General features: G+C 34.7%; 1 protein-coding gene across 4 annotated transcripts; it reads left to right on the plus strand.

Moving 5' to 3' along the window:
• The first annotated feature begins 1,556 nt into the window (after window positions 1-1,556).
• On the plus strand, window positions 1,557-6,291 carry LOC145061422 (putative serine/threonine-protein kinase PBL22). Of its 4 annotated transcripts, none has more exons than XM_079008883.1 (5): window positions 1,557-3,313; window positions 3,453-3,585; window positions 3,680-3,816; window positions 3,937-4,017; window positions 5,824-6,022. In XM_079008883.1, exons 1-5 carry the CDS (start codon window positions 2,015-2,017, stop codon window positions 5,872-5,874), a joined length of 1,701 nt encoding a protein of 566 aa, XP_078865009.1. In that variant the 5' UTR covers window positions 1,557-2,014; the 3' UTR covers window positions 5,875-6,022. The 4 variants fall into 4 exon arrangements, with proteins under 4 accessions (XP_078865009.1, XP_078865007.1, XP_078865008.1 ...); XM_079008881.1 differs by having other exon boundaries at window positions 1,558-3,313; window positions 3,903-4,017; window positions 5,824-6,291; XM_079008882.1 differs by having other exon boundaries at window positions 1,558-3,313; window positions 3,903-4,017; window positions 5,827-6,291.
• Window positions 6,292-18,372: the final 12,081 nt, after the last annotated feature.

The following is an 18,372-nucleotide window of genomic DNA, read 5'->3' on the forward strand; positions in this document are numbered from 1 at the left end:
TCATTTAATTTTTTAAATGTTTTTCCGCTTAGTGCATTGTATTTGTAACCTCCATAACCCAATAGTATTGTCTTCTTAAACCTTTGTGTTGATATTTGGTGTGACACACTCACATGAAAGGTTTTATTAAACCTAAATTGTTTTGGGAATTATAATTTGAGACCGTTATCAACATTTGAACAATGAAAATGTTTTAAATTAAACTTTGGGAGCGATTTCCGCAAACAAATACTACGAGATTATTTTAAAAGATTTGATTATTTATTTCAAATATGCTCTTGCGAAGGGTTTTACATAAACCATGATTAAAGGAGGTAGTCAAGTTTGAGTATAAAGTACTTTTAGTGATATGATTCCAATCACTTTTTCCATAGTTTGATTTGTGTATGCTTTTATTCAAGATATGCATTTATAATCAAATTCCCCTTCTTTGCTGTATGTGTGTTCGTTTAACCTTTAATCAAAGATTCCAACGTTAATTTACTAGCGTTCCCTTAGAATTTAATAACTCAATCTTACCAAAGCTATAGTGTCGTACACTTGTCCAGTTGTGTAATAGTCCAAAACGTTTGTGATATCGATCTATAAATTTAAGATTAGATTTATCACATTAAGTTTTTTTGCGTTGTTTTCGGGGAATGATTTTCAGTTAATTTAGTTTAGTTCAAAATTTGTTATGTTTTCATATTTTTTATTTATTTTATTTTTTCTTTATTTCGATAACATGACACTTCTGGGAAAGGTTTCTACTGTTTTTTTTTACCATATTTGAATTATGAGAATGCACGCGAGGAAACCAGAAGCAAATATATTAAGATACTAAAGTTTGCACTTTGTGTCGCGTCCGAATAGAATATGAACCACGTTTAGTTAAAGGATCACAATATGGCATCTCGTGACCACATCCAATATAATGTGTACCATATCACATTTGCTCGACTGTTTCGAGGATTTCTTCCAAAAAGCTCCGATTTTTTTCGTTATCTTTTGCTTAATCTCCACTAAAGGTAAGCTTTTGGAAACCATGTTTCTTAATTGATGGTTTATTTTGATAATTTTGCTACATTATGCTCTCGTTAACTTGTTTAGGGTTTGTAGTAATACCTACGATTTTGAGCCAATTTTTTGAAATTTATGATTTGTAACCCTTATACGAATTGATATGAACTCAAAATGCATATTCTTGATGAACCATGTTAAATATTTGTCTTTGTGTGTGAGAGAGAGAGATTATTGTTTTATGAAATAACTAAAGGAAATAAAAAAAATAAATGTTAATCCAATAAAAACAATTATAAGAATTAAAAAAAGAAAAGCAAAAGAATCATTTTACTATAAACTTTACATCAAAACTATATTTTTAAAATGAATGTTGGAACAATAAAAACAATTAAAATAATAAAAGAAGCAAAAAGAATCATTTTACTATTAACTTTACATGAAAATTATAGTTGTTGGAAAATTATTTTGAATGTGGACTGAAACTGTGATAATCCGACAACAAAGGACCATTTCTGTAATTTACAATCGCGCCCGGATGAAACCATCCATTGGCTAAATTTTTGGATGAGACGGAAACATATGAACGTCGTTCACTCACCTCGAAATCCTCTCTTTATTTGCTCCTTGTTGTCTCAACTCTCCAACACCTACCAATAATCCCTCTCTTCAACCCTATAATCCTCACTTGCTCCATTCTTTCTCTCCACCAGCTACCAATAAAAGCGTTGAAGTCATCAGGAAAACTAGAGGTGTTTAATTAGTGTTCGTTAGACTCCAATTTAGAAGCAGTGGGTTAGAAAACAGGGTTTTAAAACCACCGGTTGCATTAGAATTGGAATTCCGTGAATGTTCTGATTCTGGTTCTAGAAGTTAGGCGCAGAGCATAGAAACTCAATGGTCATCTACTAGTAGCAAAAGAACCACACAAAATCATTGGTTATTCATCCGCAAGTCTGGAGCTCTGTTTTGGATAGAATTGTTATCGTGAAGAATCAAAGGCCGGTGCCCGAGAATGTCAGATGCACCTATCAATGATACCAACTCCTCAATCCTACTGGGAGAACAGACATGTCAACAGTTTACTCTTGCTGAGATTCAACTGGCAACCAACAACTTTGACGAGACTTTAGTCATTGGGCGTGGTGGATTCGGCAATGTTTATAAATGTCCCATCAATATGGGGTTAGTAAGGGAAGTTGCAGTTAAAAGGTTGCACTGCATGTCCACCCAAGGGGCCCATGAATTTGAGGCGGAAGTTAAGGTTCTTTCTAAGCTGCGACATGGTAATCTTCTATCTCTGGTTGGTTATTGCAATGAAGGAAATGAGATGCTCCTAGCTTATGAGTTCATGCCTAATGGGACACTTAAAGATCATCTTTGCAAAGCTGATTCCACATTATCTTGGTTACAACGACTCAAGATATGCATAGGTGCAGCTCGGGGATTAGACTACCTTCACACAGGCACATCAACACAAAATGGAGTTATACATCGCGATGTGAAGGGGTCCAACATTTTGTTGGATGCAAACTTTGCTGCTAAAATTTCAGATTTTGGATTGGCGAAAGTTGGCCCAATAGATCATACACGAACTTATGTCAGCACCAATGTCAAAGGGACATTTGGCTATATGGACCCGTGCTACTTCTATACTGGAAAATTGACTAGAAAATCTGATGTTTACGCCTTTGGAGTTGTATTGTTTGAGGTGTTGTCCGGGAGGCAAGCGGTAGATTCAACGCTTGATGAAGAGCAATGGGGCTTAGCACCTTGGGCTCAAGACAAAATCAAAGAGGGAAAAGTCAATCAAATTATTGACTCAAAACTGATGGGACAAATCTCGAAAAAATGCTTGAAGCAATTTGTAAGCATAGCAATCCATTGTTTAGGTACCAAACCAAAAGAACGCCCAACCATGGCTGAGGTTGTCTTTAAGCTGGAGTCTATTCTGTCACAAGAAAGGGAAAACAGCAATTCTATCGTTAATGAAGAAAGGTTCATTTACAAGGTAAGGGCTTTTTTTACAGGCAAAGTTGACATTATGTCGGATGGTGCGGTAGGAAGCAAATCTATGAAGCAGGATGGTAAAGTTGTTAGCAAATCTGATTTTAGTGCTCACCATATCAGAAAATTCGCATACAATGAGTTGGTAAGTGCAACAAATAATTTCAAACACATGGAGCGTTGTCCAACTTCTTATACATCCATTTACAAAGGTTGGGTTGATGAAAAGTCATATGCACCAACAAAATGTGGTATTGGTTTGGCGATATATGTTAGGGAGGAGGATATTCTAACCTGGAAATGGAAGGTACTTTCACTATGTAAAATGATGACGTGGGACTTATTTTGGATAGCAAAATAAATAGACCTTGTAGTTTTCACGCTTTTTGATATTTTCTAGTTTATATATTAAGGTACTGAACTACATTGGCAATTTGGCTGTGCAGTTGGACTTGAAACTATTAGAATTCAGTCATCCCAATATTACCAGACTCTTAGGATATTGCTTGACTAATGTAACTATGTTTTGGGTATATGAGCTGATTCCAGGGATATGGTTAGATGATCATCTATTCAAAGGTAAGCTGTAAGCATATCTTCTATTTTTTACATCTATAGAACCCTTTGGACTTCCATCTTACAGATTGGATACATGTTAACTATTTTGATGCAGCACCAGATAGAACTCCACTTTCTTGGGCTGCACGATTGAAAATAGCACATGGAGCAGCTCAAGGCCTGTCTTTCTTCCATCAGAGGAATCGTCCAGCTTATAACAATTTTGAGGGCAATCATATTTTGGTGGACAGGGTAATGTACACTGCCTTTGACTTGCTTGCATTTTGCATGGAAAAAGTAATATAATTTTTAGTTTTTATTTTCTTGTTTATTTTTAGGATTTTAATGCTCGGCTTTCCGATTATGAAATAGACAATTTACTTGCCCCACGTGGCTTCTCTACATTCGAAAGAGACAAATTGGATGGTCTTTTTGGACCTGTGCGTGGAGATGGTATGTTCTTTTGTAAAAATGAAATTTTTTGTACATTCTCAATATATCTGGAAAAATATTGAAATACTCCATTGAACTATTCTTTATTCTTTTTTTTTTCAATCCGAGGTGGACCCCACCTCTCTCTCTCTCTCTCTCTATATATATATATATATATATATATATATATATATATATATATATATATATATATATATGGCAAAAGGGAATATATATTACAGCCCCATCTAAGCTTAGTACTAAACCTCTTGAAAAAATATTGTTTTACTATAAAGAGATTACGGTTAATAGATTCACGATTAATACTTCAACATGTAAATTCAAGATCGACACAATAGGGTTTAGGGCTTAGAGTTTAGGGTTTAGGGTTTAGGTTTATATTTAGGGTTTAGGGTTTAGGGTTTAGGGTTAGGGTTTAGTGTTTAGATTTAGGGTTTAGGGTTTAGCTTTAGTGTTTAGGGTTTAAATTTAGGGTTTAGGTTTAGGTTTAGGGTTTAGTAATGTTCACTTGGATGAAGTAATAAACGATAATTGAGGAAAGAAAACGGAGATGATAAAACGATAATGAAAGAAAGAAATGTTATGGAGAATGATATATTTACCAAGTGAAACCAAACCGGGTATATTTAGCATGTTAAAACGACATATTTTAGAGGTTTAGTACCTAAGCTTAGGTGGGGCTGTAATGTATATTCCCTATCCCCTATATATATATATATATATATATATATATATATATATATATATATATATATATATATATATATATATATATATATATATATAATGGTTAGGTTGCAAGGGTTGCAATGATTAAACTTGCTTACTTACTTTCATCTTTTTCATTTTGGGAAAACTAAAAAATAAAATCCTTACATATTTGCCAAAAACTGAAAATCGTATTCAATTTAACATTTTCGTCCTTTTACCCGGTCAATAGGTGATCCAACTTTTAAAAATTACATTTTTTGGCCCTGATTTCAAATTTTATTACCAATTTTCTCCAAAATTTACACTTTTTGCCCAGATTTTAAATTTTTATTAAAATTGTGGTCCTGATTTTATAAATAGATATTACATATACAAAAAAGTTTTTTTTCTAAATAAAAATTTTTATATAGAAAATATAAGATTTTTATGTGAAAAATATGTTTTTTTTCTATAAATATGATTTTATAAAGACAAAACATATTTGAAACAAAATTTTGAGAAAAAAAATTATAAAAACAACTAAAGTGATGATAAATTTATAACAAAATTCTAAAATTTGGGCCAAAAGGGTAAAATTTTGACCAAATTTGTAATAAAATTTAAAACATGGGCCAAAAGTGTAAATTATGGACCAAGTTTGCAATAAATTTTGAAAATTTGGCCAAAAATGTAAGTTTTGAAAGTTGGATGACCTGTTGACTGGGTAAAAGGGTTAAATTGAATAGGATTATCAGTTTTTGTCATTTAATTGAATAAAAAAAAGATATAAGGACTACATCAATTATAAGACCAATATGTAAGAACTTTAGTGTAGTTTTTCCTTTCATTTTAAATGAAATTTATAACATTTTTCTAACACACACATTCCTTTAGAGTTCCTTGCAATTTCTTACGTCCTTTTATAGTACAAGGATCTTAACTAATCCCTTTATAAGAGTTTGACTTGTAACACCATTTTATATGCATATGTTATATGTATACATTCATTTTCTGAAAACAAGGGGCGGTTTTTTTTTTCCTTTCGAAAGCAGTACCTTTATAAGTATTTCCAAAAACAAGGGTGTTATGTATAATCATCTTCCAAAACCTCTTTAGCAGAATCTGGAGTGCAGAATGAGATCTATGCTTTTGGAGTGGTACTGCTGAAAATGCTAACTGGGATGAAGGAGTATGATGAAAGGATACCCCTCGAACAGAAAAATTTGATGGAATGGGCTACTCCATTGCTAACAAATAAGGTAAATTTGGGAACAATTATGGACCCACAACTTCAGCATAATAATCATCTTCCAAAGGGAGCCTTCGAGTTAGCTCAACTTGTTTCAAAGTGTCTTCAACCAACTCGTGACAAAAATCTGTCAATTGAAGAAATCTCACAAGTCTTGTATCAATGCTATCAAAATGAAATCATATCGGGTTGACTCTGAAATATCAAATACAGTTGTTCTTATGTAAATAAAATAATACAATTATTCTTAGGTAAATAAATATAAGAAAGTAAAATGTACGATGCTGCAAATATTAAAAAGTGTGAAGACTTGACCTCTCACTCGTCTACTATCTGCTTTCATGGGCCAGTGTTCTATTTTCTATTAACCTTCTAATGTGTGACATTATTTTGTAGGTATATAGTATTATTAACATCCGGACACTCTTTCTTACCAATTTAAAGCTGAAGCTTCATCTAATGAACGCATGCTCTAATGAGGTGCCCATTATCTTTATATTAGCTTAATTCACGATTCACCAAAATAAACTAGTTGTATAAATTACGTATGCCTCCATCTCTTGAAGTTGATTCTAATCCACATTTGTTACAAACCAATGGCATCAGGCAGAAAAGGTAGGAGTCGAACACTAAAAATCATGCACATGGTTGTTAGATCTTCATTAGTCGTTTATCATTTCTAGGTCGACCCTAATTTCATGAAGCTGGAGATACGGAGTAGATAAGAAATTTCTTAATTGTATTTGATCATCGTTTTCCAAGCTACAATGGTTGGTGTGTGGACTAATGTTCTAGGATAGATGTAACACTTATGTTACACAGGAACTTGCAGACACAAAGTCAACCTTCTTCCCCTGAAATTACAAATGCTGAAGATTTCAGGCCTCGACAAGTTTTAGGTGATGATGTTGTGGATGACATAGTGGTTGTGGGTTATGTTTTCAGATCCACAAAGGGATGGACAAGTTAAAAGGGTACAGAAAAACAGTAGGGTTTCGAAATTTATGATATCCTCATTGTAGTGTTTATTTAAAATAGTGGCCCTCTAAAGGTAAAAGAGATAGAATGTGTATCCATATATTTTTTACACATAAACAATTACAAAGATTGGCTTAATATAGCTGATCAATACAATTGGAAGGAACCAATCTAGGAGAAAAATTAGGGATACATAATTACAGTGTGTATCTTTGGTCCTTAATACGCCCCCGCAAGATGGGGGATCCGTCAGATATCATGGAGCGAAGTCTGAGAAATGGTGCTCCATAAAGAGGCTTTGTTAAGGCATCTGCTAATGATCATGGGATCTAATGTGTAGTACTTTGAGAGAGGCGTCTGCGACCCTTTTCCTGACAAAGTGGTAGTCTAATGCAACGTGTTTCATCTGAGAGTGATAAAGTGGCTTAGCACATAGGTATGTGGCACTTGTATTGTCACAAAAAAATATGGGTGAAGATGTTTGAGTGACACCAACATCACTGAGAAGTTTTTCCACTCACGAGACCTCAGATGTTGCATTGGCTAATCATTTATACTTAGCTTCAAGGGATCACCTTAAGACATATTTTAGTCGTGTCAATTTCCAAGAGTTAATGTTTGAGCCTAGATAGAGTATATAAGCAGTAGTTGAACAGTCTCCATTCGAGATCCCTCCCCAATATGAGTCCAAAAATGCTTTGAGATTAAGAGAGTTCCCCTTTTTGAGAAATTATTCATGATGAATTGTACCCTTTAAGTAGTGGAGAACATATTTCAAAGCTTGCCAGTGAATCTGAGTGGGAGCATGCATAAACTGGGCAAGAGGATTAATGATAAACGATACGTCTGGCCATGAGATGGCCAAATACTATAATGATCCCACCGGTTTCCGATAAGGTGTAGGATCAACACTAGGTGACCCGTCCACGCAGTTGAGAATAATATAAGAGTTTAGTGGAGTCGCCACATCTTTTGCACCATCCATATGAAGGTTGGTTACGAGATCTTGAATATGGAGATGTTGGGACAGAAATAGGCCATGAGAAGTATAAATAACTTCAATTCCAAGAAAGTGGTGTAGAGAACCAAAATCTTTAATGGAGAAGAAATTTGTTGAGGTGTAAATGAAGTTTGTAAGAAAGGAATATTGTTTCCTGTGAGTACATCATCCACATAGACCATAAAGAAACAGATGATGTTATGATTATAAATGAGTAGAGAGGCATATGTTTGGGATTTACGACAATCACAAGTATGGAGGAAGGCCGTGAGTTCCATATGTTGGATTAGTGTCTAAGTCCATAACTATATTTGGTATGTACTTGACCCGACCCGGCATGGTCCATTTGGGTTGCACTTCACTGACACAATTTATATGGATAATCTTTTAAGAATAGTATGTTTATGATTAATATTAATATATTATAAGTTCTAATATATTATTATGGAATCATATTATTTAATTAGTATTGATCAAGAATTAATTTATAATTAATTAAGTGATCAAAAGGAACTAATTAAATATGGACTCTTATATCTATGGAATGGGCCAAGTTCATTTAGGTTGGGCTAAGCTTTCATGGATAGTCCATGGAGTGTTTAACCCATGGATCCTAGGAAATGAAAGGTCATGGCTTAATCCTAGTCTCCATACTATATAAAGATGTCCTTGGTTGGTGAAATTGGCACTAGTGTGGTACACTAAGAAGGGCTAGCCAATTTCACTAGAGAGAACCAAGTATCCATATTCTCTAAAGTCTTCCAAGGTGTTTTGGTGATTTGTGATTCCACTTGAGGCTTCCACACTATTGGGGCTAAGCTCTTAAGGTTTGAAGACATCAAGCTACATCAAAAGGTATGTCATCTAACTAGTACTTTATAGTATAAGTGCTTCATAATATGCTAGTTAGGATTAAAGCCTTGGAAAGTTCTTATTTGCATGTATAATAGAGAAAACATAGATCCAAGGTTTATAGGGTTGCATGTACACCATAGGAGTGTTAGAATGCTCAAAACCCAACAGTGGTATCAGAGACTAGGCTTGTTTTCTTGTTATACTTGCAAAACTGCTTAAAAAATCGAAATTGTTGCTATCTGATCATCAGACTCGGCGAGTCCATCAGGAGACTCGGCGAGTCCATGCCTAAAAAGTGATCAAATCGATCCAACTCGCCGAGTTGGTTCATGCATTCGACGAGTTGGACCCCCAGACAGCATATTTTCGAGGTTTTTGGCTAGAAATGGACTAGGAACATTACCCTAAGTTGTTTTTTTGAACTTATAAACTTGTTTTTTGAAGTGGTAATGTTCATGCTAATCCAATTTCAAAGATAATTGTCAATAGATTCATGTTTTGTATTAGTTTAAAGTTTAGACTAATTACATTAAAAAGTTTGATTTGAATTATCTTGTTTTTATGAGTTGATTAGATTAATAGGAAAGTTGAGTGAAATAGTTGTTTTCAATCCAAAGTAATCTAAGAGTAGATTCTAAAATGTGTTTTTGTAACTTGTCCTCAAGTTATATGAAAAGTCACATTTAAGTTTCATAAAACTCATAAAAGTTGGCAATGGTTACAAAAGATGAAGAGTCTTGTCCTTAAGTTATGGAGGTTCAAGAGTCACTTCATTAAGTAATAAAATATGTAACCTTAATTAATTCCATAAGTTATAAAATAAAGAAAAGTTAATTCTTTTATTAGTTTAAAGTCTTCCATAACTTGTCCTCAAGTTATGGAACTTGAAGAGTTTTTGGATTAAAACTACTTTAAACACATAAGTTATGGAATTAATTAGTTTTGAAAAGTTACAAAACATGCCCTAAAGTTTTGGAATTTGAAAAGTTTTCCCTTATGAATACTTTAATTCCAAGTTAGCCCTTAGAATTTTAAAAGTTAAAATTCAACCCTTATACTTTATAATATTATAAGTTAATAATATTTATATATATATGTATAAGAGTAAAGTCAGTCTTACCGCTAGTATGCCTCATTCACGAAGCCGGTCTATAAGGTGGGTATAAGGTTGTTACAACTTAATGGGTGTCCACTCTCACCCACCGCTTGCTTGACTGGTGGAGGGTCGTTAGCCGAACGGGTAAGACAAGGACTTATAAATTCTCATTAAAAGTATGATGAATATTATAAAGTAACTAAATGTTTTATTAAATTCCCAATCTTAGTTACTTTAGGAAAAAATGTGAATAAGGTGCTAATCCATGAAATTACACTTTACACTTTGTCTAAGTCGTTGGTAGAGCGTGTGTGGTTAACCGGCACACTAACTTGGACTTAACAAGGTAGGTAAAGGGTGACTTAATATTTATCATAGTATCGATGGAGCGTGTGTGGTTAACCGGCACATCGATTGAGGGGTAATTTATTAAGGGTACCAAGTGATTTGCATGGTTACTTCACACCTCGTTTTGTGATCCTCGGCATCCCAGTCACAAAACTTGGAGGGCACACTCGAGATTGAAACATGCCTTTGAAAAGTTCAATGAATCTCAAAAGATCTAGGAGTTTCAAATCCAATTAAAACCTAATAATACATTTCGTTTATCTTGGTGGAAATTGGTGAATCGTCATTCACCTACCTTCAAATATTTTATAGCTTGGATTACGGCATCCCTCTTCTAAGTTATAAAATAGTTTGTTGGGTCCTAGCCTTAATATTTCATATTGGGTGCCATATTAAGGACTTTAAATCAACTATCTTGAATATCTCCCATAACATGTCTGGTTTAGACATTTATGATCTTCCCAAATCTCTTGAAACAAGCTTTCCTAAATGAAGATGATGTCCCTTGGAAATCATACTTCTTTCACCTCCTCAAATTATTCTCCCCAACCCACAAAGTTCTTGAAAAGTTTAAGGTCACTCAAGCCTTATTGGCAAGGCAAGGTCTAGGTGTGGTCACATCTTGGAGATGTAGTCACATATTGACAAGCCGGGAGAGTTGGGTGTCAAAGTCTTGAGAAAGTTGGTGGTTCAACTACTTTCTAGGTCACATAGTGAGTTCTTTTGGAACACCTATGAAACAGACTATGACAAGACCCTTAATGATCTTATCTATTTGCTAAGATCAACTTCCTAAAACTTTATGGACATTGACAATGATGACATTGGATATCTAGTAAAGCTCTCTCTTCCCAGTGGAAAGGGATCGGCCATAGTCAACTCGGTTGACCAAATGGTAAAGAGAAAAGCTAAGTCTGTGATAGTCTCGTGTACCATTATCAAAGGGTCCATATGTTTAGATTGCCAAAGGAAGGGTCATTAGGTGCGAAGCTGCCAGATTTACCTAAGGATGTTAAAGTCAATAAGTTTGACTCTACTTCAGGTAAAGTCCACTATCTAACTCTGTTAAGTTTCTATTCTGAGATTCTTGATACATGATGTGACTTGGTCACATGGTGATGTTTTAAGAATCAAAGAAAAGTGAAGAAACTTAAAGAAAGAATATGCTGAATCTGATCGCATAGATGGATTTCTATCGCATAGTTTGGAGATCGGATTCTTGAGCTACTTCTTAGGAGTTATGAGATATTGCTTAGGAATAGATAACAACAAGTTTTCATATGGATTGTAAGGATAAGTTTTTCCGCAAAGTTTTAAAATAAAAGAAAATTTTTGATTTTATTTATTTTTAAAATATCCTTACAATGGCATTTGAGGAAAAATTGTTGCTTATATGATTCCATTAAGAGCAAGAGTGGAAATATGAAATTGATTCTTTCATTTGTGGTAATGTCTAGATTTACCAAATAAGGAAAGATTCTCATCACCCAAGTTTCAATTGGACCGGAACTTGGAATCATGCAAGTTGTATAGCATGATGAATGAGAACTTTCAAGTATTGGAAAATTAAGACTTATTACTTGTTCACATGGATGTGTGAGTCAAGTGAAGGACTAAGGGATCGAGTACACATTCTTGTGCACTGGTCAAGTCCACCACAAAAGATTGATAAAACTATTCGTCATAGTTTACTTAAGTTCAGTAAATATGATTATACTTACAAGATTAAGTGTAATTCTGAGACATTGGAAAAAGGTTCCAATGTATGACAGAGCGAATAAGAAGAATCAAATTAGGCAGAAGGATAAAAGTTTCTCAAATCTGAAAAGATGGGAGAGTACTTTAGTATCAGTTTTTGTGATCATCTTAATGATTAAGAAACCATAGCACAATTAGTTCTCTAAGGAAATCTTAGTGCATTCTTATGACTAAGAAGAGGAACTTGAATTGTTGAAATGGTTAAATCAAGAAGATGAGTCATACTTCGTTCCAAAACAATTTTTAGAGTCATACTCCAAGATTGTAACTTGAGTGACATGTCTTAAAGAAGGTTTAAAACACTTGTCAAATGTAAGAGTAAAAGTGTTCTACTCTTGTACATTTGAAATTGGTAAGTTGTGATGTTTTGGATAAAACAAAGACCAACTTAGGCCAATTGTGTGAAGTGTTTGTCTTGATTAGAATCCACACTATCTCTTGGATATTTGACAAGGGAGTCTTATAGGTCAAGAGGACAGTGGGAGTCTTAAAGGTCTTGCAAGTCTCAAGAACTAATCAAGAATAAAACTTGAAGTTCTTCACTAGCACACGACTTGAGGGTTATAACCTATCGTGTTGACATATTCTGTGCCCATTCCAGTTAAAGTTGGCTTTGCATATGAGTTCTTAGAGTTCTCAATTTGTTGCACTACAACTTGGAAGCAATGGCAGGCCCTTGAGCTGCCAGGTGGCAAGAAATTAAGATTGATTTCAATTCATATTAGTTTGGATTTATCATTATCCTTGTCTTGTGATTATGGTTATGACAATTCACATGGATAAGAACACATACACCAGAAAATCTAAGTGTCAAAAGGTTTCTCTCCGATTCATGAAAATGATGGTGAGGAAACACTTTCACTAAGTAGATTTTAGCTAGATAGCAATTGTGATATTTGCATTCTCAAAGTCGTTAGTGGAGCGTGTGTGGTTTACCGGCACACTAACCTGGACTTGTGAGAAGTGGCAAAAAGGTCTAACCATTATGATTACGGCATCCCTCTTCATAATTGTTTAGACACACAAGTGTGCTATCTAAGGGAAGGTGTATGCTTTTGATAAAGTTTTATCAAAACAATCTAGTATCAGAAATCTGAACTTTGGTAAGAAAGTTAGCTGGTTTTTTGAGTACATGTCAAAGCTAGTGGGAGCATAAGTGTTATGCTAATAATCATCATGTTAGTGGGAGCATGATAAGTATTGCAAGTTAGCAATGTTAATTATAGAAAACAAAAGTTTCAATTGGGAAAGAGTTGTTTTGCTATAATTAAGGGAGAGGAAATTATACTTCATCTCAAATCTATAAGCTTAGATTGTGAGGTTTTAATCATTTAGTCAAAGGATATATATATGAATTTCATGTTGGAATGGCTCAACATAAGGAAATTCTGTATATGGGTCCATTATTTGCGTTCTAAAATTCGGTTATGATTACGGCATCCCTTTTCATAATCTGAATTATGAGAACTTGGCAAATTGAAATGGAAATGTTATAGCAAAAAAAACTGGTTTAGTCTTTATGTGAGACATCATGAATCGTGTCCCATATGCTTCGGATATAGGATCGATTACATGTGTTATATTCATCCCTTCTAAAATTTTCCAAATGCCCGGGGCATTAAGAAGGGAAAAGGTTTACACTGGATATGACTAAAAGGATTAAACAATTGTCGTGGACAATCTAAGGTTTACCAAAGATTGGTTGCTCAAGGACAGTTGGAAGTATAGTGATAATTCTAGAAGGACCATATTGACATAATCTGTAAGGAGGCAACTCTTGTTCAGAAGTGATAGTCAAAATGGAATCTGGAAATGTTTCAAAGTTAGAAATTATTTAATCTGTGTAAGATTAGGAAACTTAATGCAAGAAGGATGTTTCCAAGGAGTTGATCTCCTTTGGAATACTCCGTAATGATTAGTGCCAAGTCTTTGTGAATTTGTGCATAAACATTACAAGAGGATCAATGCATATAAGTTTAGAATCTAACAGATTTAAGTAAATGGCATGAATTTGGAATTCTTGCATTTGCAGTAAGGATTTGGGAGTGTGAAAAGAGGATCATTGAAGTTATGTTCAATTGATCTAGTTCACAAAGTAAAGATCATAGACAAACATAGTATGCATACTTGGTGTATGGCATGACTAGTGTTTAAGAAAACATAGTGTACATGCTTGGAGCATGGGACAACTATTGTTTTAAATTCAAGAATAAAGTTGATAGCTGAAATAGTATACAATGAATAATGTGTAATCATATGGTGATAAATAAAAGGTGTTTTATTTATATTCATAAGTTCTGAGACCATATTGGATTCAATTATTATTGTGTTTCACTTTGCATGTTTTGACTTCCCGAATAAACTGGGTTATTCTTCCGGAATGACTAAGTTATTCAAACCATCCACAGTCGGTCATATGTTGGAAGTAGATATGAATTAAGACTGTCATGGGTTGGCTTGTAGAGGTCTAAGGTGTTGGACAAAGGGCTACAACATTCATGAGTGCTCATAAGTTCTGAGTATTGGATTCAACCCGCGCTCATTGGAATCACTTCATGGATTTTATCACGAGTGATCATGAGACAATAATATCTTATATTCTTCAAACCTAGAGATATGAGTTGTTACTATGAGTTGATAGTACATTGATTGCACGAAAACGCATTTGGTAACTCGGTGCTATAAAACGTGCCTTTGTGTATGATTCAACAAGTAGTAGAACAAGCCATATGAATCGAAGTTTATCCATTCCTTTTACCTTCGGGATAAAAGCGATATCTGTGGGCCCCTCGATGATTTGATGATGACAAATGGAAGTGCTCGGCCGGGCTAGGAGTGATTTGATTTGTTCAATTAGTCAGTCTTCATAAATCGGAAATCGAGAAACAACAAATGGACAGAGCGAATGATTATAATCCATGTCTCAGTCCATATGATATCTAGAATGGAGGAATATATGATCCCTTATCTAATGGACAAGTTCGTTGACAAGATCAGAGTTCGACAGCGGCTTTAAGAGCTACGATTGCCAGTTAGGTTTGAAGTCATACGCAATAATAGTTTTAGACTTATCCAAGTGGGAGACTGTTGGATTAGTGTCTAAGTCCATAACTATATTTGGTATGTACTTGACCCGACCCGGCATGGTCCATTTGGGTTGCACTTCACCGACACAATTTATATGGATAATCTTTTAAGAATAGTATGTTTATGATTAATATTAATATATTATAAGTTCTAATATATTATTATGGAATCATATTATTTAATTAGTATTGATCAAGAATTAATTTATAATTAATTAAGTGATCAAAAGGAACTAATTAAATATGGACTCTTATATATATGGAATGGGCCAAGTTCATTTAGGTTGGGCTAAGCTTTCATGGATAGTCCATGGAGTGTTTAACCCATGGATCCTAGGAAATGAAAGGTCATGGGTTTAACCCTGGTCTCCATACTATATAAAGATGTCCTTGGTTGGTGAAATTGGCACTAGTGTGGTACACTAAGAAGGGCTAGCCAATTTCACTAGAGAGAACCAAGTATTCATATTCTCTAAAGTCTTCCAAGGTGTTTTGGTGATTTGTGATTCCACTTGAGGCTTCCACACTATTGTGGCTAAGCTCTTAAGGTTTGAAGACATCAAGCTACATCAAAAGGTATGTCATCTAACTAGTACTTTATAGTATAAGTGCTTCATAATATGCTAGTTAGGATTAAAGCCTTAGAAAGTTCTTATTTGCATGTATAATAGAGAAAACATAGATCCAAGGTTTATAGGGTTGCATGTACACCATAGGAGTGTTAGAATGCTCAAAACCCAACACCATGTACCAGGCCCATGGTGCCTACTTTAGACCATATAGGGACTTTATGAGCTTACAAACTTGATTTGGGAACTGAGGATGAACAAAGCCTGGTGGTTAGTTCATGTAGACCTCTCCATGTAGAGTACCATGAAGGAAAGCATAATTAAAATCAATTTGGCCTTGTGCCTAATTTTGTGAAAGGGAAATAGATAGAATGACAAGTATGGTTATCGGTTTGGTGAATGGACTCAAGGTATCAAAGTAGTCTTGAAAATATTGTTGAAGGAATCATTTTGCAACAAAATGAGCTTTGTATTTAGAGATGGTTCCATCCTGATTTCGTTTGATCCAGAAGACCCATTTACATTGTCACACCCCAAAACCGGAACGGCGGAAACGTTCTGGGGTGGATGACGTCATGTCAAGTATCACAACATATGCAGTATAGTAATCAAAGTACAACAACCATTGAATTAATAGTAATAGTTTCATAGGGTTTACATTACATAGAAACATCAAAGTAATAGAATTAATAATATAGGTGCAACTTGGTACTAACTGTCTTCATCCAAAAGCTCTTGGAATGTACCTGTCTAAAGCTGACCTGAGAATACAAGTTATTTGAAAAGCAAGTATCAACATTTTTATAAATGCTGGTGAGTTCATAAGTATTTAGTGTCATTTTATCCAAATAAGTTTATAAAAGTAGTAGTTTTAAAGTATCAGTGAATTAGAGTCCTTTCCAGAAAATCCTATATTTTCTGATTAAAAGCAATCTTCTACCCAGACTTGACGGAGTTATGTGGTAAAAAGTAATTTTTCCTTAACACTATCATTATCAAATTGTGGTATTGATCTTGAAGAAAGTAGGAGAATAATAGTGAAAAATAACATATGCCTCAACAGTGAAGACTACTGACTAAGGCAAAAAGAAATCATAGACTCCAGGGGAGTATCGAATGAACGATACGTCTGGCTCAGTCTAACAAAAGGGAGACAAAAGACCCCAGACAGTATCAAATGAAAGATACGTCTAGCAAGGTCCAAAAACAGTGAACACAGACCCCAGACAGTATCAACTAAATGATACGTCTAGCAAGGTCTAAAACAGTGAATACAGACCCCAGACAGTACCAACTGAATGATACGTCTAGCAAGGTCTAAAACAGTGAATATAGTGAATACAGACCCCAGACAGTATCAAAGGAATGATACGTCCAGCAAGGTCTAAAAACAGTGAATACAGTGTTAAAACCCATTACCTTAATGCCATGAATTATAAGGTCACCCCGAGATACTCGTAACCATACTGATAGACACTAGAGAACTTGACGTCCTGCAAGCGTCGATGTAAGTATGACATTTGTCACCCCTTGGCTTTGTAGGCCGTGGACTGTAGCTAGCAGTCAGGGTGCGGGGGTGTCAATCCCGTATAGCTATACACAGAATGTCCGCTCTCCCTACAAGAGACTCTGGTTACCAACTTGACAACGGAGAAGGCCGTGTACTGAAGAAGTATCTCGTGTAGTGAGATTTGATGTAAGATACTAAACTAATGATAGAGACTCTCAACTGAACTGACTAATGTAAACCTATACGTCTATGCTTGTATACATAATATATAACTAATGATCAAACGACCTTCGGAGCGACATCCGATCCCACCAGAGCACATCTCAACGAAGAAAAGGAAATAGGGCGAACAAGCCTTCCTAAGTCCTTTAAACATTATATATATATATATATATATATATATATATATACAAGCACAGGCATACATTTAACCAATGGGAACATTTAACGAAGTTGAAGTGTTTAACGAAGTAAAAGCGTTTTATGAAGTAGAAGCGTATCGTGAAGTATAAGTGTATCGTGGAGTATAAGCGTATAGTGAAGTAAAAGTGTATCGTGAAGTATAAGCATATCGTGAAGTAAAAGCGTATCGTGAAGTAAAAGCGTATCGTGAAGTATAAGCGTATCGTGAAGTATAAGCGTATCACAAAGTATAAGTGTTAACAAAGTTGTAGCATTTAACTTAGTAGGAGGTATAACGAAGCAGTAGTATCTAACAAAGTAGGAGTATAAAACATGGAAGAAAACTTTGATGAAAAACTTGGGAAAACTTTTATACTTGAGAAAATCACGTCTTGGTATTCTTTTGTAAAATAAGTTTTAATTGAAACTTTAATAAAACATTTTAGGTAAAGAAAACTTTTGTTTAAATGCTACAGTAACGGAGTTTGAAATAAAACATACAGCACGAGAGACAATTTGAGAAGAGCTTTGAGCAAGTGAAAACATTTTAGAAAACCATTTACAGTATCCTACTTGGTAAAAACAGTTGACAGTGTAGTAAATCCTTGTGCATGCGGGTTACCAATCACATGTGATTGATATGATAACTGGCATGTTTAACTTGTATTCCCCCCCCCCCAATAAAAGCATGTAAAAACATTTAAAAGGTTAGTTCAGGGGTATGAACTCACCTGATGTAAGTGGATCCAACAGAGGTGCAGGTTGGGTGCTCGGTGTCAAGTAAAGACTTGAACACACTTAGTGACCTATTAAC

This window comes from Lactuca serriola, chromosome 7 (genome assembly GCF_051521515.1).
Source record: "Lactuca serriola cultivar US96UC23 chromosome 7, Lser_US96UC23_V15, whole genome shotgun sequence".
NCBI classification, from domain to species: domain Eukaryota; kingdom Viridiplantae; phylum Streptophyta; class Magnoliopsida; order Asterales; family Asteraceae; genus Lactuca; species Lactuca serriola.

Coding starts and splice junctions, on each gene's coding strand:
- LOC145061422 (XM_079008881.1), top strand. CDS start 2,015: ATGTCAGATGCACCTATCAATGATACCAACTCCTCAATCCTACTGGGA. Junction 3,586..3,679: donor AGATGATCATCTATTCAAAG/GTAAGCTGTAAG, acceptor ATTTTGATGCAG/CACCAGATAGAACTCCACTT. Junction 4,018..5,823: donor TGGACCTGTGCGTGGAGATG/GTATGTTCTTTT, acceptor AAACCTCTTTAG/CAGAATCTGGAGTGCAGAAT.